The following is a 17,885-nucleotide window of genomic DNA, read 5'->3' on the forward strand; positions in this document are numbered from 1 at the left end:
TGGAAGAATTTGAGTTAGTGTAAAAATTAATTTGTTGTCCATTAAAAATGCTTTAAGAGGGGAATGCACAAAGTCTTTAATGTCGTTATGGTGCATCAACTAAAAAAAATACATTAACGTATGATTTAGAAGAATTTAAAAATTCATCAATTAGAAAAAAAATGCAGTGGTTTATAAATGTGTGATTTGAAAGAATTCGAATTAATGTCATTGTGGTACATCAATTAAAAAAAATACATTAAAGTATAATTTGGAAGAATTTGAGTTAACGTATAAATTAATTTGTTGTCTATCAAAAATGCATTAAGAGGGGAAGGCACAAAATCTTTAATGTCATTATGGTTCATCAACTAAAGATATATATATTAACGTATGATTTGGAAGAATTTAAGCTAATGTAAAAATTAATTTGCTGTCCATAAAAAATTAAATATAATTGGAATATATATATATATATATATATATATATATATATATATATATATATATATATATATATATATATATATATATATATATATATATATATATATATGGGGACGACTCAAGTGAGAACACTTGGTTATTATGAGAAATGAGAACAATGAATCACGACCATTAAATTTGATTTTAATGGACTGGATTGGTTTCTCTTTCTAAGATCCAGTCCATTAAATATTAAAGATCTTAGAAAGAGAAATCAATCCAGTCCATTAAAATCAAATTTAATGGTCGTGATTCATTGTTCTCATTTCTCATAATAACCAAGTGTTCTCACTTGAGTCGTCCCCTATATATATATATATATATATATATATATATATATATATATATATATATATATATATATATATATATATATATATATATATATATATATATATATATATATGTTTTTTATCTAATATTTTTATACTTTGTAATTGGGATATATTTGAGAGTTAAAAATATCAAGTAATAAAATATTATTATTATCATTAGATGAATAATTTGAAAGAATTTAAGTTGATGTAAAAATTAATTTGTTGTCCATTAAAAATTAAATATAATTTTTATTATTATTATATTTAATTGGTAGAATTTTGTGAGGATATATATATATATATATATATATATATATATATATATATATATATATATATATATATATATATATATATATATATATATATATATATATATTATCTAATATTTTTATACTTTATAATTAGAATATATTTGAGGGTTACAAAATATTAAATATAATTCTTATTATTATTATATTTAATTGTTAGAATTTTGTGAATATATATATATATATATATATATATATATATATATATATATGTATATATATATATATATATATATATATATATATATATATATATATATATATATATATATATATATATAAATTTCTTTCTAATATTTTTGTACTTTATAATTGGAATATATTTGAGAGTTACAAAATATTATTATTATCATTAGAGGAATAATTTGGAAGAATTTGAGTTAATCTAAAAATTTATGCGTTGTCCGTTAAAAATTAAATATAATTCTTATTTTTATTATATTTAATTGGTAGAATTTTTTGAATATATATATATATATATATATATATATATATATATATAGCAATATAAGAGCAATAAATCAAACTGAAATTTAAACCCTGATTGTGAAAACTAAAGTCCAAATTAGGGTAAACCTAAAGTTATATCTGTTACGAGCAGAGTTGTCGTGAAAGTGTTCGGCACCCTTTGCCTCCCTTATTCTCAAGAGACCCAGGCTACCATTTAGCCTTTAGGTTTTAGGTTTTAAAAAAATACTTGAAAATTTTGAAAATAAAATTATGAACAATAGCCTCAAGTATCATCATCACTGGCCAAAATAAATATTTTTTAAAAAAAAAAGCCTGATATGAAATCATTGGCCCCCAAAACAAGAGACAAGGTTTGTCGGTCATTGTCTGTTTAGTCAATGAGACAAACCTCCAAGAGGGAGAAGAAGTAGCGTAAAAAGAAAAAGTGTTTCAAGGCCCTATTTATAACGTTAGAAAGTAGGTTAAAAACCCAACAAATGAAAATAACCCAAAAGAAAAAGCCCAAATTTTGATATGTTGAAAAAGGAAAGAAAATTAGTAAAATTGAAGAAAAATGCAATAATGTCACTTGTGAGGTTCGAGCTCATGACTTTGTGTATACTAGAGTTTAGGGTTTATTTGCTAGTTTACCAATTCTACTATATTATTTATTCAAAATAAAAAATCAATTGAAAGTATATGAAGTGCAAGCAAGTATTTGCTATTTAAAAAATAGAAATAATTTTAAATAAACTATTATATATTTTTAAATAGATAAAATAAATATAAAATTGAAAATGTTCGTGTAAATAAACTAAAAAAAATTAAAAAACCAAGACTTTAGTGTAAATAAACCAAAGAAATTTATAAAACCCGAAATGTTATTATTGTAAATAAACCAAAGAAATTTAAAACCCCAAAATATTAGTAAATAAGCCAACAAAATGTTAGTAAATAAACCAAAGAAATTTTAATATCCAAAATTTAAGTAAACCAAAGAATTTTATAAAATCTAATTTTAAGATTATATGATTTTTGAACCGGGGTGGGCAAATTTGGAGTATGACACTGCGGAGTCTAGAAGAGGTTTCTCTTCTTATTTTTATGAGTTGGCGTCAGTGCTCTATATGTAACATCGGGGGGGGGGGGATAAACACTTGCTTATTTTGCTATATTGACACTTTATTTTGTTAATTTGTTGGAGTTTTAAGAACTCCCTTTTTAATCTCATAAATGTTGTTCTATGTTAATTGAGAATTTTGAATAACGAATATGTCTCTTTATGTTGCATTAAAGAAGTTAAAGTTGAGAACTATGTTGAATTGTTCTCGGTTCATCCACATGATGTGTTATGTATCCATTTATGCATACTTGAGCAAGTTTTAACAAGTTGTGAAGTGTAGCATCCTAATTGTCGTATTTTATTTTAAGAAATAAATTACTCTGATTTTTATTAATTTATCGTTGGGAAATTATGGTGTTACATTAGTGGTATCAGAGCATGTCAGTCTGTAAGTTGTTGAGTCGTTAGTGTAGTGTGACAGTCGAGTATTGTCAATGTGTTTCTTCTAACCATTGTTTGATGTTATGATGTAGAACTAAGAAATGGGTGGAAGAAACGAGGCTGTGATCGCTGCTGCTCTACAGGTTGTGCAAAATCAGCCTAATGTTGGTGTGGTTGATGAGTCTCGTACTTTGGGAACATTTTAGAGGGAGAATATGTTTGTCTTCAAGGGTAAGTATGATCCTGATGGAGTGCAAACTTGGCTCAAGTAGATCAAGAGGATTTTCTTAGTGATGGACTGTACGGAAGCACATAAGGTACACTTCAGTACACACATGCTGGCAGGAGAGGCTGATGACTGGTGGATTAGCACTCATCAGTGGCTGAATGGTGCAAACAAAGAGATTACGTGGGCTGTTTTCAGTAGGAAATTCCTAAGGAAGTACTTTCCTGAAGATGTCCATGGGAAGAATGAAAAAGAACTTCTGGAATTGAAACAGGGAGATTTGTTAGTGGCCGAATATGCTGCTAAATTCGTGGAATTGGAAAAATTATATCCTTATTACAATGAGGCGACGACTGGATTTTCCAAGTGTGTTAAGTTTGAGAATGGGTTTCACCCAAAAATAAAGAAGGCAATTGGGTATCAGCAGATTCATAAATTTCCATATTTGGTGAATAGTTGCAGAATTTATGAAGAGGACAATAAGTCTCACCGCGAGATCATAAGTGAGAAAAGAGGCAAGCAACATCAGATCCGTGGGAAGCCTTACAATGCTCCAACTGGAAAAGGTAAAGAGAAAGCTACAGATGGTAAGAGAACCAGTGAGGAAGGTGCTCCTGCGGACATCGTATGTTACAAATGTGGAAAACCTAGTCATCAAAGTAATGCATGCACTGGGGAGGTGAAGAGGCGTTTTCGTTGTGGTAAAGCTGGACATGGAATAGCTGATTGTAAACACAAAGCGGCTATATGTTTCAACTATAACGAGGATGGACAGATCAGTACTCAGTGTCAGAAAATGAAATAAGCTCAGACCGGAGGGAAAGTATTTGCTTTAGTTGGGACTCAGACACTTAGTGGAGACCGTTTGATCAGAGGTATGTGTTTCATTAATAGTATTCCCTTAATTACTATTATTGATACTGGTGCTACACATTGTTTTATTATTGTTGACTGTGTGAAAAGGTTGGGTCTTTTGTTATCCTCTATGGAGGGATAGATGGTTGTCGATACTCCTGCTAAGGGATCGGTGACAACTTCTCTTGTATGTTCGAAGTGTCCTTTGTCAATTTTTGACAGATACTTTGATGTGGATCTAGTTTGTTTACCGTTGAGTGGTCTGGATGTGATTTTGGGTATAAATTGATTGGAGTGCAATTATGTTCATATTAATTGTTACAACAAATTTGTGCGGTTTTCTACTCTTGATGAGGAGGGGAAGCTGGATTTTTATCTGCTAGGAAGTTGAATGAGTTGATGCAGGATGAATCTCGGGTGTTTTTATTGGTGGCACCCTTATCCATTGAGAATTAGGCTACCATTGATGAGTTACAAGTGGTACGAGAGTTCTCTAAAGTTTTCCCAGATGATATCCCAGAAGTGCTGCCAGAAAGAGAAGTGGAATTTTCTATTGATCTTGTCCCTGATACCAGACCCGTTTCTAAAGCACCATACAGGATGTCGGCATCTTAATTAGCAGAGTTGAAGAAGCAATTAGAAGAACTGCTTGAAAAGAAATTTGTGAGACCAAATGTATCTCCTTGGGGAGCTCTAGTGTTGTTAGTGAAAAAGAAGGACGGTAGTATGAGACTTTGTGTTGATTACCGACAACTGAATAAAGTGACAATTAAAAACAAGTATCCACTTACGAGGATAGATGATTTGATGGATTGATTTGTGGGTGCACATGTGTTCAATAAGATTGACTTGAGGTCAGGTTATCATCAAATTTGAGTAAAAGACAAAGATATTCAAAAAACGGAATTTAGGACTCGGTATGAACATTATGAGTATTCAGTGATACCTTTCGGTGTTACCAACGCGTCGGGAGGCTAACTTCACAACATCATAGGGTAACCATTTAAAGGCGACCATATCATGATGCCCTTCCCTTCTCTTAGTGGTGTTCTAAGGACAACCTTTGTAACACCTTACCACCAGACACACCAGGAGCTTCCAGAGATTCCTCGCAATTAGAGATATTTGCAAACTCTGACCACTGAGAAATCAATTTCTCAACTAGTCAAATGAATGTCATGACATGGTATCTAACATCTTTGTAACACATGCCAACTCAAAAAACTTCAAACCTGCTAAGGGAATAAGGAGCTTTTCCCCCTTAGTTAGTATATTGAGACCATAATTTTAAGCTTTCACCATCAGAGTTATAATGAACTACCATAGGTTTTCCACTAGATACACATGCAGTGGAACATAAGAATAACCCAAGCTTCTCATAAACATTCAAGTAAACTTAAACACCTCTTGCACCCAAGTATCACAGTCCAGTTGACCTCAGGCCAAACATTAGTTTGAGAATGAATCAAACAAACACTTCATCAGCTCATCATCAAGAAAGCCAAACCATTACTCATAATAACACTCCTTATTCAGAGTAATGGCTGTAAAGGTCCACACATATGCTGCACACATGAACATACAAGAATTTTATGGAGAAAAATAAATTCTCCCAACTTTTCTCAAACATGTCCTGACATCTTGTCTGAGACAAGTGTCCTTGCAGACACTCTATGCTACAACATAGAAAAGATTCTCTCTTACTTGCAGCAACAGAACTCCACGCACCTTCCTCGATCATACATTATCATGTGATCCTTGTTCTTCATGGATTTAATCATTAAATCCTTCTTCCCTGTCCATTTAACCAGAAAGCATCTTCTCCGAATCTCACCCAAATACATAACAAGATGCTTGCTCTGATACCAATTGAAATTCGGGTATTCATAATTCAATTGTCCTAATAAATGTCGAGACATTGATCTTTGAACATCATGCAATGGCAAGGTAAACTCGATGTAAAAACTAGGCTGGAAAGTAACTGAACACATAAAATTGTTAACCCAATTCGTTCGGTGTACAACAACACCTACTGTGGGGACTACCAAGCCAGGAAGGAAATCCACTATCAATTCAAAGCTAAACAACCTCCGGTTTACAACTTCTCACTTAATCCATACCCAATGCAAATTCTATCAAGAAACCTCTCTAGATATGAGAAACCCCTTTCACTTCCAATCACCGTAGTGATGTCTCACAATAAGAATCCCAGCTACTGATATTGACGGACCTTTACCTCAATATTCAATTACAAGAAACACTAAACTAAGAACCTCTTAATCAAGAATACTTGATCTTGCTTAAAAGCTTCGATCAAGAACAATAGCTTGAGACACAAGCAACACACACTTAGATTACTGTATCAATGATACCTAAGTGACATACATACATTCAATACTTAACAACTTATGAATGCATGACAGAAATTACAACTCCATGAAACACAATCCTACTATTCTATCAAGAATGATATTAGAGAGGCTCACAATTACCACACAAACCTTAACCTATTACATTGTAAGTTCCACTCTTCAAATAGGTTTGTAGTCTTCTATTTAAAGCACACATCTGGACTGGATTTGTGCTTCAAAACGCAGCAAAGAGACTGCTAAAAATCTACATATGATTCTCCATAAAAATAGGCCATCAATCATTAGTTTCCTAAATAATCTCCTTATTTTGAAACTATGAATACATCTGGAAATACAGATAAAATCTTTTATCCTTAAATTAAGCATCATATTGAATTGCATAATATTCTCCAAATATTCTGCATTTGTAACAACATAAACAGATTCCAAAATTCCAACTTAACACTCAATAACGATGTCAGATGATCTTACATAGGACATCTTGTTGGACATGTTATACCAGTTGTAGTTGATAGAACATCTTTTTCAACATAATGTTCAACATATATTATCTGCAAGTTAGAACATCCTATTTAACATGTTGCTTTCTATTTTGTTTTACTAAAATTAATGTCAATCATACAATTAGAGAATTAACACTCATCACATTAAAATATCCTAAAGAAGACATAAGTGACTGTTATTTGAAATCTAGTTGGGACTCACTGATTCATAAATAGTTTATTAAGGAGAAAGATGAGTTGGAAAAAGAATTGGGTGAGCTATAAACGAAAGGATTGGGGAAAAAAAGGTATTTTTAATGGACCGCTTTTACCCATTGCAGGATGGGTGAAAACTATGAAACTTTGGAAGTCACACTTGAAATTATCAAAGATAATGTGCCATCCATATAGATACCACATGAATTATAACTGAAGCAATTGCCTCCTAAATTGCAATATGCTTACTTGGAGTCAAGTCAAATGTTTTCAACTATCATTCCCACTGACTTAACAAAAGAATAGAGGTGTCTACTTCTAGAACTTCTAGGAAAGCATAAGAGAGTCATTGATATGCTGATATCTGGCATAAGGGGATCAGTCCCACTATTTGCATGCATATGATACTAATAGAAGACAATTCCAAGAATAGCATCAAAAGTCAAATATGGTTGAACCTCATCATGAAGAAAGTAATGGAGAAGGAGATCATTTAGTGGTTAGATGTTGAAAGCATTTATCCTATTTCTAATAATCTGTGGGTAAGCTTTATTCAATGTGTTACTAAAAAAGAGGCATGATAGTGGTTGAGAATAATAAGAAATAATTAATACCCACAAGAATTGCTACTAGTTTGAGGATATGTATGGACTATAGGAAACTAATAAGGCAACTAGAAAATATCATTTCCATCTTCTATTCATTGATAAAATACCAGATAGGTTGGTTGTAAAGGAGTAATATTGTTTTCTAGATGGTTATTCGGGGTATAATCAATTCTTCATTGTTCCTAAAGATTACCAAAGACAACCTTCACATGTCCTTATGGCATCTTTGCCTTTAGAAGGATGCCTTTTGGACTGTGTAATGATCCAACAAATTTTCAAAGATGCATGATTGCTATATTCTCTAATATTATTGATTATTCCAAAGGTGCTCTCTTTTGTTGTTTTCATATGGTTTATGAATAAGCAAAAGTAGTTTCGGTGACAAGTTCTGCCACACAAGGAATTCATGAATACCCAACAAACTTTGAACCAGAAGATGTTGGTGTTAGTTTTATTTTTCAGCAATAAGGCTAACGTGGCAAAGTCTTCAAGAAGGAAATTAGGGTTGAGCTGGAAAATCTTAACAGATAAGGGTTAGCACTAGATGATAAACTCTGAAAAGCTGCATTTAAGGGTTAAAGGAGCCACATTGCACATCAGGTGTGTTATGAGATGTGTTGTCTCCTACAGGCGTTGTGTACCTTCTCAGTACATGTACTATAGGATAAAAAAGAATATGTTTTATTCCTTGAGCCAAATCAATGGATAATCATAAAGCCTAAGATCCAAAGTTTAGAAGCAACTCTACAAGTGAAGAAGGTCATAAAAGGACATGCGTTGGGAATTAAAAGGAGGTTCAAAGCTTGAATATACTTAGTGAAAATATTCCACTAAGAAGAAAGTAAGGTGGAATTAGGTCCTATCACACCCCTCGCCTTACCATTCAAAAATAATATCACTCAGTCAAGCGTGACACAACTCCCCTTTTACTAGTTGAAGACTACAAGAAGTAGAAGTTTTATTTATAGTTTTATATTTGTTTTCCTTGTTGATTAGAAATGTTGATCTTGAGATCCTATTTTATTGTATTTCTTCTGCTCACCATGAGATAAACTCTTTATGTTAAGTAATGTGAAGTGTAACGAAAAGTAACTTATTTGTGTAATGTGATGTGATTCTAGTGACATATTTTTTTCCATATGTTATTTTTATTTCTTTGGTTGATCCTCTTAGAGATAGATAAAAGTTTATTAATGTTGAGGAATCATTTGATAAATGAAAATCTTGACAAATATGGATAAAAAGTAAATAGGAATACTTGTCATCTAGTTTTTTTGTAGGGATAAAGAACTAGAACCATATGAGAAATCATAACTCAACAAAGACGTGCACATGTGCACTAATGCTATTGTGAAACTTAGGAATTTGTTCCATAGTTATTTGCTCCATTTATTATGTCTTTGTAGGCATATACCATTGGGTCACGTTCTGGTCTCATTTGTCACAACAAATCTCATCATACTACATATTAGGTAAAACTCAATAATTAGATTCTTGCTTAGCATGCTCTCATCTATGTTAACTTTCATGCCTTTAGTTATTTAGATTCATTTTGAACTTGTGACAACAATAACTATATTATATACTGCTCATGTATTCACAAAAAACTTAAATTAATACAATATTTATGAGATCGGTACTTTTACTTTTAAAACTTGATACCACTTTGACAGTATATACTTGCACATACAAAGAATCCAACATAGATGAAGTGTTGAATCAATGATGAATCAAGTAAGGAATCTTGAAGCTTCAAAGATTGTGAAAGAGAGGAAGTGTGAAAGCTTGATTGTTCTGTGTCTGAGTGATCAATGTATAGTAAATTTTAAGAGTAAATCTTGAATTACTAAGATAACTCACACACTTACCTAAAAATATTCTTAAACCTCTCTAAATGTGCTAAAACACCATATAACCTATGGAAGAACTATTAAGGAGCATGTGAAATTAACCAAGAGTGTTCCTAATTATTTAGGAAACATTTGTACACATCTTAATCGATCAGGGACTTAATATAATCGATTAGATCACATAATATTTGTAGGGTTTCTATTTTGGAATTAGGGTTATCGTCTTTTTGAATCGATCAACCCTAGTACTTAATTGGTTAAGCCGTTAAAATACTCATGGATCTTTTTTCTTTTTTGAGCCAAGATTTTCTCCTACATATATAGAGTTTATACTCATTTCAAAATACATCATAAAATGTATTTTAATCACACTTTCTCACTTTCTACTCTCTTTACTTTATCTCTTTCTTTTGTAATTCTAGTACTGTGAAAATATTGAAAAATATATATGAGTTTGAAGAAACACCGCAATGACCTCAAACGAGACGACACATCCATTCATCCAAATGACTACGGAGAAAAGTGCAAATTCATAAATTTAGACCCTAGAGAATAGAAAGAGCTCATGCCTCAACTTTTGGACAAGGGGAAATGTAACAAACATTAATACCCAATTTTTGCATGAGGAGGAATCGACTCTGGTCCACATCTCTTTTTTTAAGGAAATTTCTTTAGAGACCCCCCAAGAGTGGTCACCCCCGCTGGAAACCCCAAAATACCCCTAAACTTCAGAAGTGCACTTCCGAATGCACTTTTTTTTCCACATTTTCACTTATTTCGAAAATGCATCTCCGAAATAACCCATTTTGGGGGTTTCGGAAGTGCACTTCCGAAAAAATGTCTTCTCCACAACAGTTTATCACCTTCAACTCTCTCTCCTTGTTCCATGGCTTCTAAAACATAAAGCGGTCTGCAAATTGGTTGTTCGCTTGCAGGTTTGTTGAAATCGTGATGCAACGGTGATGTTAATTTGGAATTATGTGTTGTGAACGATTTGAAGCTGGAGTTTCAGTGAATAGTTGAGTAAAGGTGTGATGTGATTGTGTTGGAACGATGATGTTAAGTATGATAGGATGGTGATGTTGCGTGATATGGTTTTTGCAAGTTGGTTAAGTTTGTGTTGTGGATGAGGTGTTATGATTTTCTTCTGCAGCTACTGATGATGGGTTGTATGTTAAAGGTATGGTGGTGAGTGAAAAGATTTTGCAGGTTATATGGAAATAAAATGGAGGTTGAAGCTTTGAATTGGTGTGATCTGCAGAAACTATGTGAGGAAAATTGGGATCAAATTCGTTAGAAATTGGAATCAAAACTTTGCTGAAAGAGTGGAGTGGATGGAGAGGAAAATGTGAAAGAGTTATTTCGAAAGTGCATTTCTGAATTATCCTGTGAGATTATTTCGAAAGTGCATCTCCGAAATATTTCAAGGGGTGAATTCGGAAGTGCATCTCCGAAATCACTTTTTTTTCCAAAAAAAAAGGTGTTTTCGGAAGTACACGTTCGAAACCACCTTTTAATTCATAAAAAGGTGATTTCGGAGATGCATTTCCGAAATATATAAGCATTTTGAGAATTTCTCCACGGGTGTCCAAGAAGATTGGGGGTCCATAAAGAAATTGTCTTTTTTAATCTTCAATACGTTTTAGACCCATTACCTATTAAATTATCTAAGAGTTTAAGGAACTTGTGTAATAATACAAGCTGAATGAGACCAAAGCAAAATATGTTATGGATCACCCATATGAGTGAAAATGGGTCAGGCCAATAACAGGGGCCTACAAGCTAACTTACACAGGCTCAGGTCAGACCATACATATTTTTAAATAGAAAAGGTCTAGACTTTTTTATAAGTCTATTTAGTTAAAAAGGTTAGGTCTCAGGTTCCAAAAAAAGTTCTTTAAGCCAACTAAGTCGGCCTATTTAAATAAATATGAATAATTTTTTTATTATCATTATGATGTTTTGAACTTTGAATTAAAATACATAATTGAAACTTGTTTATCTTAAAAAATTTGTGAAAATTAGATGAAAACATCCGATGAACATTGTTTTTATAAGTTCTCTTAAACAAATAGTCTCGTAGAACTTATGTTAATAGGTATGTTAAAATAAATCAATGCAAACAAATTTTTAGTCTCTTGGTCTTTAGTTAGTTAGTCTATTTATACATTATTTTAATTGTTTATCTGCATATGTTTAAAACAAATAAGTTTTTATGTAGACTAACAGACTAATTCGGCCTTCGAAAAAGTCAAACTTAGACCTAAAAATAAACCTATGACAAACTATAGACCAGACTTAAGTTTCAGTTTTTTTGACAGATCGAACTTTAGCTTAAAGCCTAACTCGGCCAACCTATTTTCATCATATTCACCCACCAAGCAAATCCATCTCGACAAGACAAGTCTTGAAATCCTAAGGTCATCCTTGTGAATTGATGGCATTCGTTAACCATGAACGTAGAAACACTAAGATGTTTGTACTATTGCAAGTTACATGGTGTGCATTTAGATTGAATATCTCCTACCACTTATCTCATAGTCAAATATGTTAACCAGTCTACACTTATCCCTAACGATTCTTAAGATTGCTTCAGCGTGAATGAATAACATCAGCTAGAAGTGCATCATAATTCAATGAATATATAAATAGAAATTTTATTCTCTATGGATAATCTTACAATTAATGATCTGTTCATATTAGGGGTGCTCGCGGTGCGGTTTGGGCGGTTTTGACGAAAAAAAATCATCCAAACCGCAAGAGAAAAAATAGTGCGGTTTGGTTTGGTTCGGTTGACTTTTAAAAAAAATCCGAACCAAACCAAACCAAACTAATGCGGTTTGGTTCGGTTCGATTGGTTTGGTTTTTTACAAATATTTTATTGAGCCATACATACACATATATATGACAACATAATTTTATATTTAGACATTCATACACTAACAAATAACAACAAAACTCGTCATATTTTGACAACAATTTTCCATGTAATATGTAAAAATTAAATTAGGCAAAAGTGAAATATTAAACATAAAATAATAGCATAAAACAATATAAAATTATTATAATGAAACAAAAAAAATAGAATAGACGAAAGATTAGTGAAGGTGAAAAAGAAAAAGAAAAAGTGTTGAGAGATTAGAGAAGAAGATGTGTGATAAAAATGAAACTGAAATATGGAACATTTAATAAAAATGAGAAGGTGAAAAAGAAAGAATATAGGAGAGTAAAGATTATAGAAGAAGAGGGAAGATGTATGTGGCAAAGAAGGTGAAATAATGTTATTAGAGATTTGAGAAGATCGGGACTGAAATTATATGTGTAAGGATGAGAAAATTGTTCGTATTCATAAAGCTAATGTATAATAGGTTTAATTTTGGGTTGGATGTGAGTTAAGTAAAATTTAGGTTGTAACATAATGCGGTTTGATTCGGTTTGGTTCGGTTTACAAAATACAAACCGCAAACCGAACCGAACCGTGCGGTTTTGTTAAAAAATGACCCAAATTAATCCGAACCAAATGCGATTTTTTGCGGTTTCGGTTTGGTTTGGTTTGGTTTGCAGTTTTCTATTGGGTTGGTTTGGTTTTGAGCACCCCTAGTTCATATGCTACCCGCTAACATTTAACAACATCTTTTACATGTTTGCCCTTCACATGGAATTTTTTTTTTAAAAAAAAGGAGTTATTTCAATAATACGATCAGGAGAAAAATAAAAAGTCCACAGGACATATTCAGCTACATTTCATCCAATAAAGTCATAGAGAAAGAGTATCTAACATATTTACATATAAAACTTTCTCCTGTACATTTAAGATGAAACATATTTTGTATAAGTAATTACTATATTAATATCATCAACACCATCCTTCACATCACCTCAATTAATGTCTATGGTAGTTGTGTGTGTAATGTATACATGTTGGTAATGGTATGGGTTGGAGTTGGAAGCAATGGTCTTTGAAAGTACACACACATGATGAATTAATCAGCCTTTTGAACTTTACAGTGTTTGCTTTAAGACCAACTGGAACAACCTGCAAGTCTTGCAGCTGTACTTTGATCCCTGCATCACTGCTTCACATCTCGTCACTCATCGAATAGTAAATAGTAACCCCTTTCTTTACTATCATTGTTTCCCCATTAATGATTTTACTGTTTTTGCGTCCTTTTTTTGTCTGTTTCCTTAACGAGCTAGTCTCCCTGCTCCTAATAAACAGCTAAAAACCTCAGTGAGATTTTCTCTGATTCCGTAACACTCCACTACACAGTAACAGAAGAATCACTCGTGAATCCTCTGTCATCCTCCTTTTTCCTTACTCTTTCCCACTAAATTGCCTTTCTTTTGAGAGTGACTAGTTACATTAATTCATAATTATAGACCATAATGAAAAGTAGTTTCTTCTTTTGTTACATGCATCACTTTCTTAACCCTAAATATGCATAAACCATAATGATTGAACAAACTATATGTTTGAATAATTGTATGTATTTATCACATTAATATGTTGCTTAAGTAGGCTTTTGTATAGTAGAGTATTAGGACAATTAGGACAAGCAAAGCATCTCAATTGATTCATGTACAAGACACTAGCATGCATATGAGTCTATGACACATAAGAGCAAAGACACAAAAAATAACAGTCAAGTCAAATCAGAGGTCAAACCACATACACACACAACACAACTGACTCATCTGGTCGGATAATATGGGTAACCACGTCTAGGTATAGCCAGTTAATAGTTCGGTTTGTTTTGAGGCAATCCAGTTTCAAATCAAATACAGTTTCATACAAAATCTCACACAGAACAAAAGTAACCCCCCAACCAACCTCAACAAGTCTCGGGAAAAACACTAGGGAATCAATCAAAATAACTCTAGTTCTAAACCATGCAAGACAAAGGGTACTTTCGGTAAAACACACTCTCTCTGCACCCTCGTTTGCCACCTTACGCTTTCTATATCTCCACCCAAACAGTACCACAAACCTCCCACTTCTCATCATTTTCCAAAACCTAACTAACAGAGGTTATCACTTACCTGCCTACTTACTATGGATCCAGATGCATTCACCGCCAGCTTATTCAAGTGGGACCCACGCACCGTCCTCTCCAACGCTCCATCTCCCCGTCCCCAGCTTCTTGACTATGCGGTTACTCCAACAACCGCTCCGATGACTTATCATCCAGCCAGATTACCAAGAGAGCTAGGAGGCTTGGAGGAACTTTTCCAAGCTTACGGTATCAGATACTACACGGCGGCGAAGATTGCGGAGCTTGGTTTCACAGTGAGCACGCTGGTGGACATGAAGGACGATGAGCTTGACGACATGATGAACAGCCTCTCCCAGATTTTTCGTTGGGATCTTCTCGTCGGTGAACGTTACGGCATCAAAGCCGCCATTAGAGCTGAGAGAAGACGCCTCGATGAGGAGGAAATTAAACGCCGCGGTCTTCTCTCCGGCGATACCACCAACGCTCTCGATGCTCTCTCTCAAGAAGGTGCATACAGTTATTTATAAAAAATTAAAAATTGACTCAAATTATTTTACTGTTTTATTAAACTACTGTTATCATATCAAAGTCAACTGGTAATTTACTTGATATTACAAATTCATGATTAATGAAGATGCTTAAAATAAATATGCATGGTCACTTTACAGTGATCATGACGTGACGTAAAAAGGTTAACTAACAAACATAACGGTATGTGGTATGTGCATAGGTTTGTCGGAGGAGCCGGTGGTGCAACGTGAAAAGGAAGCGGCGGGGAGTGGAGGAGGGAGCACGTGGGAGGTAGCTGTGGTGGAGGAGAGGAGAAAGAGGCAGCAGATAAGGAGGCGGAGGATGAAGATGAAGGGGAATGATCACGGTGAGAATGAAGAAGGAGAAGATGAGGAAGAAGATAACATTAGTGGTGGTGGTGAGAGGCAAAGAGAACACCCATTCATTGTGACGGAGCCTGGGGAAGTGGCACGTGGCAAAAAGAACGGTCTGGATTATCTCTTCCATCTCTACGAACAATGCCGTGAGTTTCTGATTCAAGTTCAAGCCATCGCTAAAGAGCGCGGTGAGAAATGCCCCACCAAGGTACTTCACCATAAAACCTTGCCATTACATCACTTTCGTTTTTCTTTTTTAATTTTCTTTCCTCTTTTTTGTACTTACCAGTCATATCAATCAATCAATCTATCTATCTTCTGAACCTGACTCTGACTTGAATCTAGTCAGATTCTTGTATTGTGTAGTGTAGTTCCTTTACGAACCGTTTCAACAGTAATTTGTTGCCGTGAAACATTCAACGGAACACGTGACGAGCCAGGGAAACTCCTAATGGGTCCCACCTTCCTATTCAACTGAATTTCCATTTCAATTTCCATTTTCGTATCCAACTATTATCCGGTTAAAACGCTTGAACCATAACAAAACCATGCATTACACCACTGGATCCTACAATGTTCTCATAACAAATCCCAATTCATCAAACACATGCATGAAATTTTGATAATACCTACCTTGTGTAAGATACAGTAGGGTCCATCCACAGTAATGGTTAAACTTAATTAATTATTTTGAGTGCAGGTGACAAATCAAGTGTTTAGGTATGCAAAGAAAGCTGGAGCGAGTTACATAAACAAGCCGAAAATGAGACACTATGTTCACTGTTACGCGTTGCATTGTTTAGATGAGGAAGTATCAAATGAACTTCGAAGAGGGTTTAAGGAAAGAGGTGAGAACGTTGGCGCGTGGAGGCAAGCTTGTTATAAGCCACTGGTGGCGATTGCTGCACGTCAAGGATGGGATATTGATGCAATATTCAACGCGCATCCACGTCTTTCGATATGGTACGTGCCAACTAAGCTTCGTCAGCTTTGTCATGCGGAGAGGAACAGTGCTGCTGCTACGAGCTCCGTCTCTGTTGGAACTACTCACCTTCCTTTCTAAGTTGAACTGGATAAGAGGGTGTTTTAGTCTTCTTTGATTAGTATTGAATCTTCCATATGTAGAACTGTTATTGTTATTAGTGTGAAAGTAGAAGTGCAGAAGTGTAGCAATTTCGTTCTAGGTAGAGGACTTTTATTAGTTATTATGGAAGGAAAAAAATTAATATAATGTATTTTAGGCTCCTTATAAATAATTTGTTTGCTTGGTTTAAGTCTTTCGAATTCAAATTTCTCTTAAAATCTTGTGATGAACTGTTGAAGATTACATTCTCTAGTTTTTATAGATGTAAAATAGTTCAAAATTTAAAAGGAAATTCTTATTTACCTATTACAAAATAAAATGATTAGTAAAAAATGATATTGCATCATTTGATGTGATTACATTGTTGACAAAACTCTAAGGGTGTGAGAAACATTGTTCATTGAAACTAAAATATTTTTCAAATTAAGGTGGTTTTTTAATTTAAGAAAATGTTATATTATTGAGATCAAGCGATAAGAACAAAGCCACAAAGTTATTAACCATTTTTTGTAAATACATGTGAAAACCATTTATTGTTATAAAAATAAAACAATTAAGTTCAAGAGAGTGATTTTATATCAAAATTGACTTAAATCACCTCTCTATTGTTGACAAAGGAAAAGAGAGAAAATTATTATTTTGAAAGAGACAGCCAAACCTAGGACTGTTTTCGGTCCGGTTCGGTCCGGGTATTTGCTATCCCGAGAGCCGGACCGAAATAGTATCAGGTAAATCTGGACTGGACCGAAACAGGGATGAATCAATTTTTTGGACCGAAACTGGACCATTACTTCGGATATCCGACAAAAGTATCCAATAAGTATCCAATATAGTATCCAATTTTGGTATCGGATAAAAAAATTACCCATTCCCAGACCGAATAACATTTGGTCGGTCCAATGGACCGGTTCCACCGGTCCGGTTTCCGGTCCGGTTCTCGGATCCTATGGACCAAATACAGCCCTAGCTAAACCTAATGAGTTATTGGTAGATATATTCATTATTTTCTCTTAGGCTATGTACAATGGTTTTATTATTCAACACTCTTCTTTTTCATTTTTTATACTACACATCATCTTCTCTTTCTTCCACCTAATAATTCAACACACATTCAATTTATACTCACTACAATGATTTTGTTTAATAAAATTCAACATCCTATTCCACCACCATTCACAACACACTAAAAAATTTAAACATTCAAAACAACCAATAAAATTTTACAGAGTATTTTGTGGACACCACTCTTTCCACATTCAACATG

At 33.6% G+C, this 17,885-nt stretch overlaps 2 protein-coding genes across 2 annotated transcripts; both read left to right on the top strand.

The window, feature by feature from the left end:
- The first annotated feature begins 3,148 nt into the window (after window positions 1-3,148).
- Window positions 3,149-4,078, top strand: LOC131657888 (uncharacterized). Its single transcript, XM_058927239.1, has 3 exons — window positions 3,149-3,233; window positions 3,393-3,463; window positions 3,548-4,078. The coding sequence occupies exons 1-3, from the start codon at window positions 3,149-3,151 to the stop codon at window positions 4,076-4,078; spliced, it is 687 nt and encodes a 228-aa protein (XP_058783222.1).
- Window positions 4,079-14,316: 10,238 nt separating this feature from the next.
- On the top strand, window positions 14,317-16,773 carry LOC131655423 (protein UNIFOLIATA). The gene is made up of 3 exons (XM_058925311.1): window positions 14,317-15,157; window positions 15,381-15,745; window positions 16,238-16,773. Exons 1-3 carry the CDS (start codon window positions 14,710-14,712, stop codon window positions 16,598-16,600), a joined length of 1,176 nt encoding a protein of 391 aa, XP_058781294.1. The 5' UTR covers window positions 14,317-14,709; the 3' UTR covers window positions 16,601-16,773.
- The last annotated feature ends 1,112 nt before the right edge of the window (window positions 16,774-17,885 follow it).

The sequence above is a fragment of the Vicia villosa genome, linkage group LG3 (assembly GCF_029867415.1).
Source record: "Vicia villosa cultivar HV-30 ecotype Madison, WI linkage group LG3, Vvil1.0, whole genome shotgun sequence".
Lineage (NCBI taxonomy): Eukaryota > Viridiplantae > Streptophyta > Magnoliopsida > Fabales > Fabaceae > Vicia > Vicia villosa.

Bases quoted from the DNA above. Each gene is read 5' to 3' on its own strand.
- LOC131655423 (XM_058925311.1), top strand. From the start codon at position 14,710: ATGGATCCAGATGCATTCACCGCCAGCTTATTCAAGTGGGACCCACGC. The intron at 15,158-15,380 runs GTGCATACAGTT...GTATGTGCATAG, and splicing joins CGATGCTCTCTCTCAAGAAG to GTTTGTCGGAGGAGCCGGTG. The intron at 15,746-16,237 runs GTACTTCACCAT...TTTTGAGTGCAG, and splicing joins GTGAGAAATGCCCCACCAAG to GTGACAAATCAAGTGTTTAG.
- LOC131657888 (XM_058927239.1), top strand. From the start codon at position 3,149: ATGGGTGGAAGAAACGAGGCTGTGATCGCTGCTGCTCTACAGGTTGTG. The intron at 3,234-3,392 runs GTACTTTGGGAA...ACATGCTGGCAG, and splicing joins TGGTGTGGTTGATGAGTCTC to GAGAGGCTGATGACTGGTGG. The intron at 3,464-3,547 runs GTTTTCAGTAGG...GAATTGAAACAG, and splicing joins ACAAAGAGATTACGTGGGCT to GGAGATTTGTTAGTGGCCGA.